We start from the raw sequence: 13261 nt of genomic DNA, 5'->3' as shown, positions 1-13261 counted from the left end.
ACAGAAAAAAAATGTGAATATGTCACCCCCTGGGTCCCTGAACTCATAGACCGATTCCCTATATTATTTTGCCTTCCCCTGGCACATATACAAGTGCACTTAACCCCTTAAGGACTCAGCCCTATTTCACCTTAAGAACCAGGCCATTTTTTGCAAATCTGACCAGTGTCACTTTAAGTGCGGATAACTTTTAAACGCTTTGACTTATCCAGGCCATTCTGAGATAGTTTTTTTCGTCACATATTGTACTTCATGACACTGGTAAAATGAGGTTAAAAAAAAATTCATTTTTATTTATAAAACAAATACCAAATTTACCCAAAATTTGTAAAACATTGCAAATTTCCAAGTTTCAATTTCTCTACTTCTATAATACATAGTAATGCCTCCAATTACTTTACATTCCCCATATGTCTACTTCATGTTTGGATCATTTTGGGAATATTTTATTTTTTGGGGATGTTACAAGGCTTAGAAGTTTAGAAGCAAATCTTGAAATTTTTCAGAATTTTTCAAAAACCCAATTTCTAGGGACCAGTTCAGGTCTGAAGTTACTTTGCGAGGCTTACATAATAGAAACCACCCAAAAATGACCTCATTCTATAAACTACACCCCTCAAGGTATTCAAAACTGATTTTTACAAACTTTGTTAACCCTTTAGGTGTTCCACAAGAATTAATGGAAAATAGAGATACAATTTCAAAATTTCACTTTTTTTGGCAGATTTCCCATTTTAATATTTTTTTTTTCCGGTTACAAAGGGTTAACAGCCAAACCAAACTCAATATTTATGGCCCTGATTCTGTAGTTTACAGAAACACCCCATATGTGGTCGTAAACCGCTGTACGGGCACACGGCAGGGCACAGAAGGAAATTAATGCCATACGGTTTTTGGAAGGCAGGTTTTGCTGGACAGTTTTTTTTTTTTACACCATGTCCCATTTGAAGCCCCCCGATGCAACCCTAGAGTAGAAACTCCATAAAAGTGACCCCATCAAAGAAACTACACCCCTCAAGGTATTCAAAACAGATTTTACAAAGTCATTAACCCTTTAGGTGTTCCACAAGAGTTATTGGCAAATGGAGATGAAATTTCAGAATTTAAATTTTTGGGCAAATTTTCCATTTTAATCAATTTTTCCCAGTAACAAAGCAAGGGTTAACAGTCAAACTAAACTCAATATTTATGGCCCTGATTCTGTAGTTTACAGAAACACCCCATATGTGGTCGTAAACAGCTGTACGGGCACACGGCAGGGCGCAGAAGGAAAGGAATGCCATACGTTTTTTGGAAGGCAGATTTTGCTGGACTGTTTTTTTTTGACACCATGTCCTATTTGAAGCCCTCCTGATGCACCACTAGAGTAGAAACTCCAAAAAAGTGGCCCCATTTTAGAAACTACGGGATAGGGTGGCAGTATTGTTGGTACTAGTTTAGGGTACATATGATTTTTGGTTGCTCTATATTACACTTTTTGTGAGGCAAGATAACAAGAAATAGCTGTTTTGGCACCGTTTTTATTTTTTGTTATTTACAACATTCATCTGACAGGTTAGATCATGTGATATTTTTATAGACCAGGTTGTCACGGATGCGGCGATACCTAATATGTAAACTTTTTTTATTTATGTAAGTTTTACACAATGATTTCATTTTTGAAGCACAAAAAAAAATCATCTTTTAGTGTTTCCATAGTCTGAGAGCCATAATTTTTTCAGTTTTTGGGCAATCGCCTACCTTGGGTAGGGTATGATTTTTGCGGGATGAGATGACGATTTGATTGACACTATTTTGGGGTGACTTTTTGATCGCTTGCTATTACACTTTTTGTGATGTAAGGTGACAAAAAATGGTTTATTTAGCACAGTTTTTATTTTTTATGGTGTTCATCTGAGAGGTTAGGTCATGTGATATTTTTATAGAGCCAGTTGATACGAACGCGGGGATACCAAATATGTATACTTTTTTTAATGTAAGTTTTACACAATAATAGTTTTTTTCTCCATATTCTGAGCCTTAGTTTTTTTATTTTTTGGGCAATTGTCTCAGGTAGGGGCTCATTTTTTGCGGGATGTGACGGTTAGATTGGTACTATTTTGGTGAGCAAACGCCTTTTTTGATCGCTTGCTGTTGTACTTTTTGTGATGTAAGGTGACAAAAAATGGTTTATTTAGCACAGTTTTTATAATTTATTTTTTACAGTGTTCATCTGAGGGGTTAAGTCATGTGATATGTTTATAGAGCCGTCAATACGGATGCGGCGATACCTAATATGTATACTTTTCCCCCCCTTCCTATTTTTTACCATTTTTTTTTTTACTTTATCGCGCTGCCTTCCATGCCACGGGACCCCCCACGCATTTAGCCGAGGTGCCTGCTCAATGATTTGAGCAGGCACCTTGTTACAATCACCGCCCGCCGGGCGGCGGTGATCGGAACAACACATGACATACCGGTACGTCATGTGTCCTTAAGGACTCGGGTAACATGCCGTACCGGTACGTCATGTGTCCCTAAGGGGTTAAAAAATGGGTATATATTGCCCACTGAACTAAAAGAACTAGGTTAAATTATTGTCCCTGGCACCTTTGCAGTGCTGGTGCACTGAACTTGCACAAAATGGCCGCCGACACCCACCTAACTAACAGACGAATAAAACTTATTTTTCTGTGTCACTGGGGTCAGGGCAGGGTAAAAAAATGTTGCAATGCACCCACAAAACAAAATCGCTGTAGATCACAGAGTTAACAACAAGCACTTCTGATAACAGATAGATTCTTTCCTATTCTCTAGTAGTAGTCATGGCTGTGATGGCTTCTAAGGGCACACCAGTTAAACGCTTGTTAATTGGCTGCTCTGCAGTCTTTCAAAAACTTAACTTGCCGAACACCGAACTCGAACTCGTCTGGGGTCCAAAAATCCGAAAGTTCGGTAAGAACCCTACTCGTTAGCGCAAGGAAGACAAAGCTGAACAGCAAGCTTGACAGAAAGCCACATATTACATCAGACATAGCTACCGCACTTTTTCCCCACCAAAGTAGGGAGAAAATGGCAGTGCGTCTTACAAAGCGAATAGTGTAATTTTCACTTGGCTGACACTGATACATCGCAGGTCGCGCTGTGCAGCATAGCGGCCTGCGATGTACCAGTTACAGTTAAGCTCTATCATGCGGGTGGGAGGAGGGGCTGAAGGCTGGCAACTGCTGTTGCTCTCGCGGCGGAGCCAGGTGCAGTCACTGTACTCCATTTACACCATTTATTCTTCAAGCAGTGGCGCTGCTTTGTTAAACTAATCTCCTGTAGTAGTACTCACAATCAAGGCAACAGGCAGGCGGCAGCGTCACGTCACTCACTCGGTCACGCTCCTCCCACTTCATTATTGAAACTGGCGGAACAGGAGCGTGACTGAGTGAGTGATGTGATGCTGCCGGCCTGCCCGCTACTTTCATAGTGAGTACTACTACAGACAATTAGTTTAACAAAGCAAAACCACTGCTTGAGGATTAAATGAATAGACTTTACATGTGAAGACGGCTGTAAGTGGGGCCCGGTGTAATGGACATGTGGGGACACATTAATAACTTAATACTGTGACACATAGGGCCATGAGGGGACCAGCATAAGGTGCCATATGTGTGTCATCCACAGATCTCCCCATAACAGTGTCATCCACAGATCCCCCATAATAGTGTCATCCACAGACCACCATCAGTACAAAACCCACCAAAAGCACACGTTTTGGTTCAATTTTTTTTATTTTATTATTTTCCTCTTCAAAAAGTAGGTGTGTCTTATCATCAGGTGCGTCTTATAAAGTGAAAAATACGGTAAGTTAAGTTAGGGAGCCACATTCAAAAGTAAAAGGGGGTGTGAAAATCTGTGTGAAAAATGGCAAACAATAAACTTCACTAGTACTGAGCTAACTGTAGTGTTAAGTGCGTCCAAAGTAGGAGCCAGGTGCCTGTCTTAGGCTTGGCATCACTAGAGGGCAAGACTATCTGCACCATCTAACAACTTTGGAGCCACTTGTGTTTCCAGACACACTCATTGGGTAGTACTATATCGCATCAAGACATATTTACTAGGATTTTATCATCCTGCTATGGCTTATGAGTTAGCTGCATGCAAATGTCAAAACATACTGGAAACTATGTTCAACTCATTGGCAACAGAAAGCTCTGCTCCTTTAACAAAATTACTTAGTATTTACAACTTAAAGGGGTTGTCCCATGAAAAAATATTCTACACGTTTCAAACCAGCACCTGGATCAGAAAACTTTTGTAATTATATTTAATAAAAAAAAAAAATGTAGTATAGAGAGTGAGCTATTTAATAAATAGCATCTGTATAGTGCCATCTGCTTTTTGTTCTTTCCCTCATTTTTCTGTCCACCTTACTGAGGACACACATGCTCAGTTCCATCCTTCAACTGCCCCCAGCCGTATCTACTGTTTGGAGCTGTGACAGTTACAGTGAGAGAGCTGCAGCAAAAAAGATACACTCCCTGAGCCACCAGCCTGAGGAAAATCTAGTAGAGCAACTGGAACAATGAACCGGGGGATATCTAGATTTATATGAGGTGCAGGGCTGGTTCTAGCTTTGTTAGAAAGAGATTGTCATGTACTATATCATGTCTGATTTATTTTATTTTTTTCATTAGCCATGGGTTAACCCCTTTAAACACTTCAACTACATTATGCCAACTATCTTAATGATGAGTCAAAATATTTTGGGTACAGTATTTTCTTTACTGTAAGGATGGTAATATCTCATCGACACATACTCTAATGGTGTTGCTGTTTTTGTGGAATGCAGCCAAGTGCTTTCCAGTCCTAGACTTCACACAATGACTATAATTGATGGAAGCATGGAGACACATTTATAGTCAGAGAGGTGTAGGAAGCATATTATTGCAACACCCGTCTGACATATCCAACAAAACATCATAAAAAGCTAATTACAAATATGAAATGCAAATGAACAACAAAAGGCAATTGCATTGTTTTCACCATTGGAAGAAAAAAGACAGTAATAAAGACAATGGGTTCTGGCACACCATCAAACACAAGCTAACAAAATAATGAAGGCAGAAACATCTAGCCTTCCTAAATCATGTCAAGTATTTCCCTGCCAGCACATCCTCTATGCCAAACCTATTCACATTGTGACTTTCACACATGCTTACACAACACATTATAAATCTGGCCATTACATAGCTTTGGAGATCTAGTCAGGCTATGCTTAATTTAATAATGACAGACTATAGACATGGGTATATTATAGATGGGCTAAAAAGTCTGATGTTAAATATTAATTACAACATAAGCCTTAAAGGATTGTCACACTTCAGCAAATAGTATTTATTATGTAGATAAAGTTAATACAAGGCACTTACTAATGTATTGTGATTGTCCAGATTGCCTCCTTTGCTGGCTTCATGCATTTTTTCATCACATTATACATTTCTCGTTTTCCATGGTTACGTCCACCCTGCAGCGGTGGTCGTGCTTTCAAACCATAGGAAAAAGCGCTAGCTTAGGTGAGCTCCCGTGATCCCGGCCACCAGAGAGGCTGGTGCTTTTCTCTAAACTGTGCAAGCACGGCCATTGCTGCTTTTTTGTAACTATGGAAACGAGAAGTGTATAATGTGATGGAAAAATTCATCCAGTTAGCAAAGCAAACAATATGGACAATCACAGTACATTAGTAAGTGTCTTGTAATAACTTTCTATACATGATAAATGCCACTTGCTGAAGTGAAGAAACCTCTTTAAGGCCATCTGCACACATTGTGGATTGCACGCAGTTGTAATTAAGTACCAGCAAAGTGTATGAGATTTCATAAATCTCATACTACATTGTGCTTTTTTCATCCATGTGGCAATTGGCCTTCTGTGCGGACTTTGAAATCCGCAGCATGTCAATTGTTTGTGCGTTTTTTTATGCAGATTTCAACCTTTTTTTAGAGCAAGGGTGAGATCTGCGGGAAAACTTCATCAAATCCATAACTAAATCTGCAATTAACCTATGCTGATTTTGATAAAGATTTGGTGCAGAAATCTGCATGGAAGTTTGTGCGGGATTTCTGCAAGTCTACCGACAACCGTGCGCTGCTAGCCTAAAGCAGCAATGATTTTCATCATTTGCAATCGTGTTTCCAGCATCTATTAAAGATGCTCAAGATCAGGGTGGTGTAACTGGCAACTTTCCATAGAACTCTGGAAACCTCCATCTGTCTTGACAGCATTAAAGAACACAACACCAAACTATTAGATAAGCCTAGATGTGCTCATTCTCATAATTGGACAGCCCTGGCATAAATGGCTAATTTTCTTTTTCCTGTGAAGGTGTTATAATACATGAAAATATGTGTATGGCTGAGAGGACGTTAATCAAAGCCAATGGTATTAAAATAAAATCCAATCTGATATTAAAATAGAGTTCAGAAGCAATTCAAAAAGCATAGCATCAAGTTACATCATTTTCAATTTAGACAGTCAATTCTGGGCACAGTTGGATGTTGAGAAACACATATACAGTGAGGAACACCCTGCGATTTTGCAAGTTCTCCGACTTAGAACTCATGTAGGGGTCTGAAATTCACATTTTATGTGCATTCCCACTCTGAGAGACAGAATTTAAAAAACAAAATCAGGAAATCACATTGTATGATTTTTAAAGAATTTATTGGTCTTGCACTGCTGAACATAAGTATTTGAACACCAGAGAAAACCAGTGTTTGGTACAGAAGCCTTTGTTTGCAATTACAGAGGTCAAACGTTTCCTGCAGTTCTTGACCAGGTTTGCACACACTGCAACAGGGATTTTGGCCCACTCCTCCACACAGATCTTCTCTAGATCTGTTAGGTTTCGGGTCTGTCGCTGAGCAACACAGAGTTTCAGCTTCCTCCAAAGATGTTCGATTAGATTTAGGTCTGGAGACTGGCTAGGCCACTCCAGAACCTTGCTATGCTTCTTACGGAGCAACTCCTTGGTTATCCTGGCTGTGTGCTTCAGGTCGTTGTCATGTTGGAAGACCCAGCCATGACCCATCTTCAATGCTCTGAATGAGGGAAGGAGGTTGTTGCTCAAAATCTCACAATAAATGGCCCCATTCATCCTCTCCTTAATACTATGCAGTCGTCCTGTCCCCTTTGCAGAAAAGCACCCCCAAAGCATGATGTTACCACCCCCATGCTTCACAGTAGGGATGGTGTTCTTGGGATGCAACTCATCCTTATTTTTCCTCCAAACATGACGAGTGAAGTTTAGACCAAAAAGTTATACTTTGGTCTCATCTGACCACATGACTTTCTCCCATGCCTCCTCTGGATCATACAGATGGTCATTGGCAAACTTCAGACGGGCCTGGACATGTGATAACTTGAGCAGGGGAACCTTCCATGCAATGCATGATTTTAAACCACGACGGCGTAGTGTTCTACCGACAGTGACCTTTGAAACTGTGGTCCCAGCTCTCTTCATGTCATTGAATAGCTCCTCCCTTGTAGTTCTGGGCTGATTCCTCACCTTTCTTATGATCAGTGATACCCCACGAGGTGAGATCTTGCATGGAGCCCAAGTCCGAGGGAGACTGACAGTCGTCTTTAGCCTCTTCCATTTTCTAACAATTGCTCCAATAGTTGATCTATTTTCACCAAGCTGCTTGGCACTTGCCCCGTAGCCCTTTCCAGCCTTGTGGAGGTCCATAATGTTGTCTCTGGTGTCTTTTGACAGCTCTTTGGTCTTGCCCATGGTAGTAGTTGGCATCTGATTGACTGTGGGGTGGACAGAGGTCTTCCTGATTTTTTTTATTTCAATTCTGTCTCTCAGAGTGGGAATGCACCTACAATGTGAATTTCAGACCCCTCTATGATACAGATGTTTTTTATTTCAATTCTGTCTCTCAGAGTGGGAATGCACCTACAAGGTGAATTTCAGACCCCTTCATGAATTCTAAGTGGGAGAACTTGCAAAATCGCAGAGTTTTTCAAATACTTCTGTTCCTTGCTGTATCATTGAAAAACATTAGAAATAACTATTATAAAGAAAATTACAATGTTTAGCAATGCAAACTAGTATTTGTTTTCTATGATATTGTTTTTTGTCAATTTTACTGAAAATTATAGAAAAACTAAGTGAGTTTTCTGGTGCCAATTAGTTTGCTTATGTTACCCATTATCACATCAAAAATATACCCATAAACCTGACAAATTACATCTTCCCATCCTGTGGCATAAATGCACGCCTCAGGTATATCTTTTTCAATACATGGCACATGTGGTTGTCCTAGTCGTACATGGTATGCCAGATGTTTATGGTCTTGTGATCAAGTGGGCACAGCAACTCCAGCTGTGGAGGTGGGTGATTGTGTCTGGCAATGAAAAGAGTGAGGATACAAGACAATTGATATTCTTGCTGTTTAGCTGTGAGATCAGTAATGATTGCGGTGCCATAAGTGATGGGGACTCCCACTGCCCCCTGACTGCCATCCTCGATGATAGCAATCCCCAGGGCTAACATTTTTAATGGAAAAGGCTGGTCCTTACAAAGATGGCCATAGCTGTCCTGGGGAAATCTCTGTTAGGGTATATCTGATGTAGGACTGTGTGTTTCACAAGGCAATGTCATAAAAAAAGGTACGGTTCTAAAAAATGTGGTGATGGAAAATATAGAAAATGCTGTGCCCCGCTGGATACTTAAAGAGGACCTTTCACCACTCCCGACATGTCTGTTTTAATAGCTTCATGCTTTCCCCATGTGATAACAATTTCTATTAGCCTTCAGTAAGGGTACAGAAGGGTGGTAAGTTGGTAATCAGTTGAGGGTGTGTACCTGCAGAGTCTGAAAATGGCAGCACTGATTGGATAGAGGGAGTCTGTGCAGGAATACACCCTCAACTTGTTACCTCCCCTCTGTACCCTTACTGAAGGCTAATAGCAATTCATATATAAATTCTAGAAGAAAAAATAAAGGAATGGCACACCATAGAGCCATAAGACTAGATGCCAAAGAATTGTTATTACATGAGGAACACATGTAGCTATTAAAATAGACATGTCAAGAGTGGTGACAGGTCCTCTTTAAGAGGTTATAATTAAAAGGGATTTTAACTAAACTTTCAGAAACATAGGCCTCTTTACTTCTCAAAATGGTACATGGTGAGAATAATCATAGTGTACTAATACAATGACAGTCATAGGACACTGGACAATATATTACTTTACTACTAGGACAACATGGAGGGGACAAACCCTGGTTCCTGATGACGTCAGAAGAGTCCTAAACTTAACAGTCATATTAGAATGTTTTCTATCCACATGAAAAAGGGGGTGCAAAATCTGATTAAAATAATGAGAGCCAATACTCTTTGAATTATTTTACAATAAAAAGTTTTACAATGCTATTATCTTACAATTGTTATCCGACCAAGAGAGAGCAAGTTTCTCTACAATTATTGTGAAACACAACATATATAAGTGTCTGTAACATCTCTTAACCTCTTGTGAGGAGGTCACTTTATTAGATCTATGGAAATAAATGAGATTTTTTATCTATATAATTGAACATTACAAAGATGGATTATGTTGGGACTAAAGAGCTAGGAAGGTTTCAGGAAATGCACAATGCATCTGCGTCTGTAGACAAGATAATATGGAGAGCTCACCGTTGTATTTGTTTTCTTACAATTTAGCATCCAGTTTTTAGGTATCACTTGGATTAAATCTATACACAATCTATAGATTTCTTTGTGTTTCTTTTGTTTAAGGGAAAGTCCTCATAATAGATAGAAATAAATCCTATAAAACCCCTTAAATGGGCTATCTCAGCATGTCAACTCCTTTCTATATTGATGTCCACTTGGTGATCAGTAGATTAACGCAGGTCTGCCTTCATTAGTCCCGAGCCATCAACTTTTGTTGCCAAATTAATCTCTGGTTCCCTCCTGGCTGTTGGGGGTAAAGTAAGTATTCAAATGAATAAACGCCCATGTACTGCCCAAGTAACTGTAGTGGTTCTATGCTCCACCACCCACAGTGGAAACAAGGCCTTAGTATAGGACAAAAAACTGTCCTATGAACAGCCAAAAGTAAAGGACAATAATTTATTTGTTATTTATATAGCATTGACATATTCCACAGTGGTGTACAGAGATTGTTGCTAGTCACATCAGTCTGCTTTACCCTGCAGCCCTCACTCCCAGCAGTATCTCACACAGTAAAGTGCAGCTAGTGCCACACTTAGATTGTCATCTTTGAAACAAGACCTGCCTTGCATCTCTAGCTGCCATGCAGCCTGAGATATTTCAGGTTAAAGGGAACCTGTCATCGGGATTTTGAGTATAGAGCTGAGGACATGGGTTGCTAGATGGCCGCTAGCACAACCGCAATATCCAGTCCCCATAGCTCTGTGTGCTTTTATTGTGTAAAAAAACCTAACGATTTGATACATATGCAAATTAACATAAAAGAGTCATATCTTAATTGTGTGACCAGAGAAGAGTCATATTTTCAAGCTCTGACTCATCTCAGGTTAATTTGCATATGTATAAAATCGTTTTCTTTACACAATAAAAGCACACAGAGCTATGGAGACTGGATATTGCGGATGTGCTAGTGGCCATCTAGCAACCCATGTCCTCAGCTCTGTACACAAAATACTGGTGACAGGTTCCCTTTAAAGCAGCCCTCCTACCTTCAGCTGGCTATAATCTGAGACAGAGTGGAGAAGGAGGGGGTAGGGTTATGTGGTATGTGCTGACAGGTTCCAGGGAAAAGAGGGGGAAATTAAATCCTTAATTCTCTGTATAACTGCACATGACCCAAATGGGACAGGGACATAGACTTCTGTACACGGTATGAATTCTCCTATCAATCAAATAGCATATTTGCTGATTGTCACATATGGGGTGGGGAGACTTTTTTCAAAGAAAACTTGTTTGAAGAAGAGCGCTTGCTAATCTACACACCCCTCTATGCCTAATTAGGCCATTTTTGTGACACCATGACACAGAGGTTTACCAGCATCTGGATCACAGTGCCAAACATTCATACCACAAAGACTACTACAACTATAAATAAAGTTTCCATTTTAGACTGTGCGGATCCCTGTCCACAACTAATTTTTAGAGTAAGATATGCAAACAGATCCTCTAGTGATACCCATTACACTGTGTAGTAATAGTGATAACGATTATCATTAGGGAGAGATCTAATATAAGATGAAAAAGATTGTTATCAATAAAAAAATAAAAAAAGACTCTCTCTCAATGAGTGTTGCCATAAATTATCACTTTCAATTACCAAACTTAAAAAAAAAAATCATGGGTGTAATGCAGGAGCTTTTTTGTACCCATATTGTGGATGCAACACCCAGACTTCCCCCAGTTCATCAGAACCAGAGTTATGGCACTCTAACTTATTTTCTGATGAACTGCAGGAGGTTCAGGTGTTCGGTCCATGATACGTGAGAAATAAAGCATCTGCATTACACCCTTTGTTAATGATTTATATCAGGTTTAGGAATGTATCATTTTTAACTAGGATAACAGTTTGTATAGGGGAATGTAAAATTATATACCACATAATTCCCAGTATTTGCACATAAATCTTGATTGGTGTACTGTATACCTATGGTTTTTGCATTTTTCTAACACAGGCATGCTCAACCCGCGGCCCTCCAGCTGTTGCAAAACTACAACTCCCATCATTCCCAGACAGCCTACAGCTATCAGCCTACAGAAGGGCATGCTTGGAGTTGTAGTTTTACAAGAGCTGGAGGGCCGCAGGTTGAGCATCCCTGTTCTAACACATGCAGCATTGAATGTAGACAGGTGTGGTATGTATGAACTCACATCTTACAGTTTTTTGCCAAATAAGAGATTCTGTTAGTGTACACATTTTAACAGCAAATTAAAATTTGTATCTAATTTTTATTTGTATGCTTATAATCAATGTTTGATGCAAAGTTTATGAATTTGGTTATTCATACTAATTATTAAGCTGTATTTTTATACAAGGCATGCTGTGTGTTCTCAGAAATTGTAAATGTTGGTATCATGGCAGCTGTTTGCTGTGTACAGTATATATTTTTAACACATTTGTGGATGACTGCCAAATATTGCATGGGGTCTGTTTCCATGTTTTTAAGAGCCAAAACTCTTGTTGTATACACTTGTGGCATATATGAGCTTTCATACCTTAATATATTATTTTTAAATTGCTTTTTTGTGTGTAAATAGTTTAAAACTGTTTATTTTGATGCATTGTTTTATTAAATAATTTCTGTTTGTCACAAATTTAAATAAAGGTGGACATGATTGTCAACAGTCCATCAAAGCAATTGCTTTCAGAAAATATATAGGTTTTGGGGGTGAACTTACTTTACAAAAACTGCAATCCCTGTACTTTACAGGTAGTTAATTTTTTATAATTTCCAGGTTAAAACCAGGTGTTTGATCTTTCTAATTATGGAGAATTTAAGAAGATATGTGCATAGTAATTTAGTGTTAAGTTGTATGCATGAGCTCTACACATGTTGTACTTTTATTTTTAGGATGTGCTGTGCATAAAAATTTCTGCTTAGGTCACACTTTCACCCAATTATATTGACTTTTGGCAATTTGTAAAATATGGTCATTCCATCCTCCAGTAAATTAAGCAAACAAATGTGGACCTACTGCTGTTGAACACTGACAATGGAGTATGAATCATGACAAGTTTGGTTTAAAAAAGAATTGTTGGACCTCATATCACACCTCTTTTTTGTACCTGTTCCTGATACCACCACATCTCGGTTTGGGGATTCAGACATGGCATCGGCCAAACGTTCACGGAGACCCTCATCAGTGCTTTCAATAGAAGAGATATGGCGTAAACCAAAGCTGTCTGGCCAGCTACCACATACTTCCAGCAGTGTCACACTTCTATCATAGGAACCTATAAAAAAATAAAAGAAAATATTGTAAACATTTTTTTTGTTTAGAGTATTATATAAAAAAATAATATCTCACAGAAATTTTACAAAAGACTGGAATATTGTCTCCCTTTTTGTTAGCTATATATTAACACATAGTTAAACCTTTTTAAGAAGATCACCAAAACTGCATGGAAATGGTCTTCTAAAAGGTAGGTCATCTTAAAGAAGACGATAAGTGTGCAGCATCTAAATCTGCCCATACAATTTAGAAAGCTGTTGGCAGAATGCTCATTTAGCTATTTCTCCCAGACCCCATACACATTTTTGATAGCCTTGGCC

The 13261-nt window shown here is 39.1% G+C and overlaps 1 protein-coding gene across 10 annotated transcripts in view; it reads right to left on the bottom strand.

Moving 5' to 3' along the window:
* BCAS3 (BCAS3 microtubule associated cell migration factor) overlaps positions 1 to 13261 on the bottom strand; it is a 1183153-nt gene that overhangs the window by 59027 nt on the left and 1110865 nt on the right. For 8 of the 10 annotated variants that reach the window (XM_044286253.1, XM_044286260.1, XM_044286254.1 and 5 more), the window contains one exon: positions 12775 to 12942. In XM_044286253.1, coding sequence (XP_044142188.1) covers positions 12775 to 12942 — 168 coding nt within the window. Of the gene's footprint in view, positions 1 to 12761; positions 12943 to 13261 lie in introns of all 10 variants that reach the window. The other 2 variants (XM_044286261.1, XM_044286262.1) reach the window with 1 other exon arrangement.

Source organism: Bufo gargarizans, chromosome 3 (genome assembly GCF_014858855.1).
Source record: "Bufo gargarizans isolate SCDJY-AF-19 chromosome 3, ASM1485885v1, whole genome shotgun sequence".
NCBI classification, from domain to species: domain Eukaryota; kingdom Metazoa; phylum Chordata; class Amphibia; order Anura; family Bufonidae; genus Bufo; species Bufo gargarizans.
The sequence above is the reverse complement of the archived record's forward strand: the minus strand, read 5'-3'. Positions and strand labels throughout refer to the sequence as shown.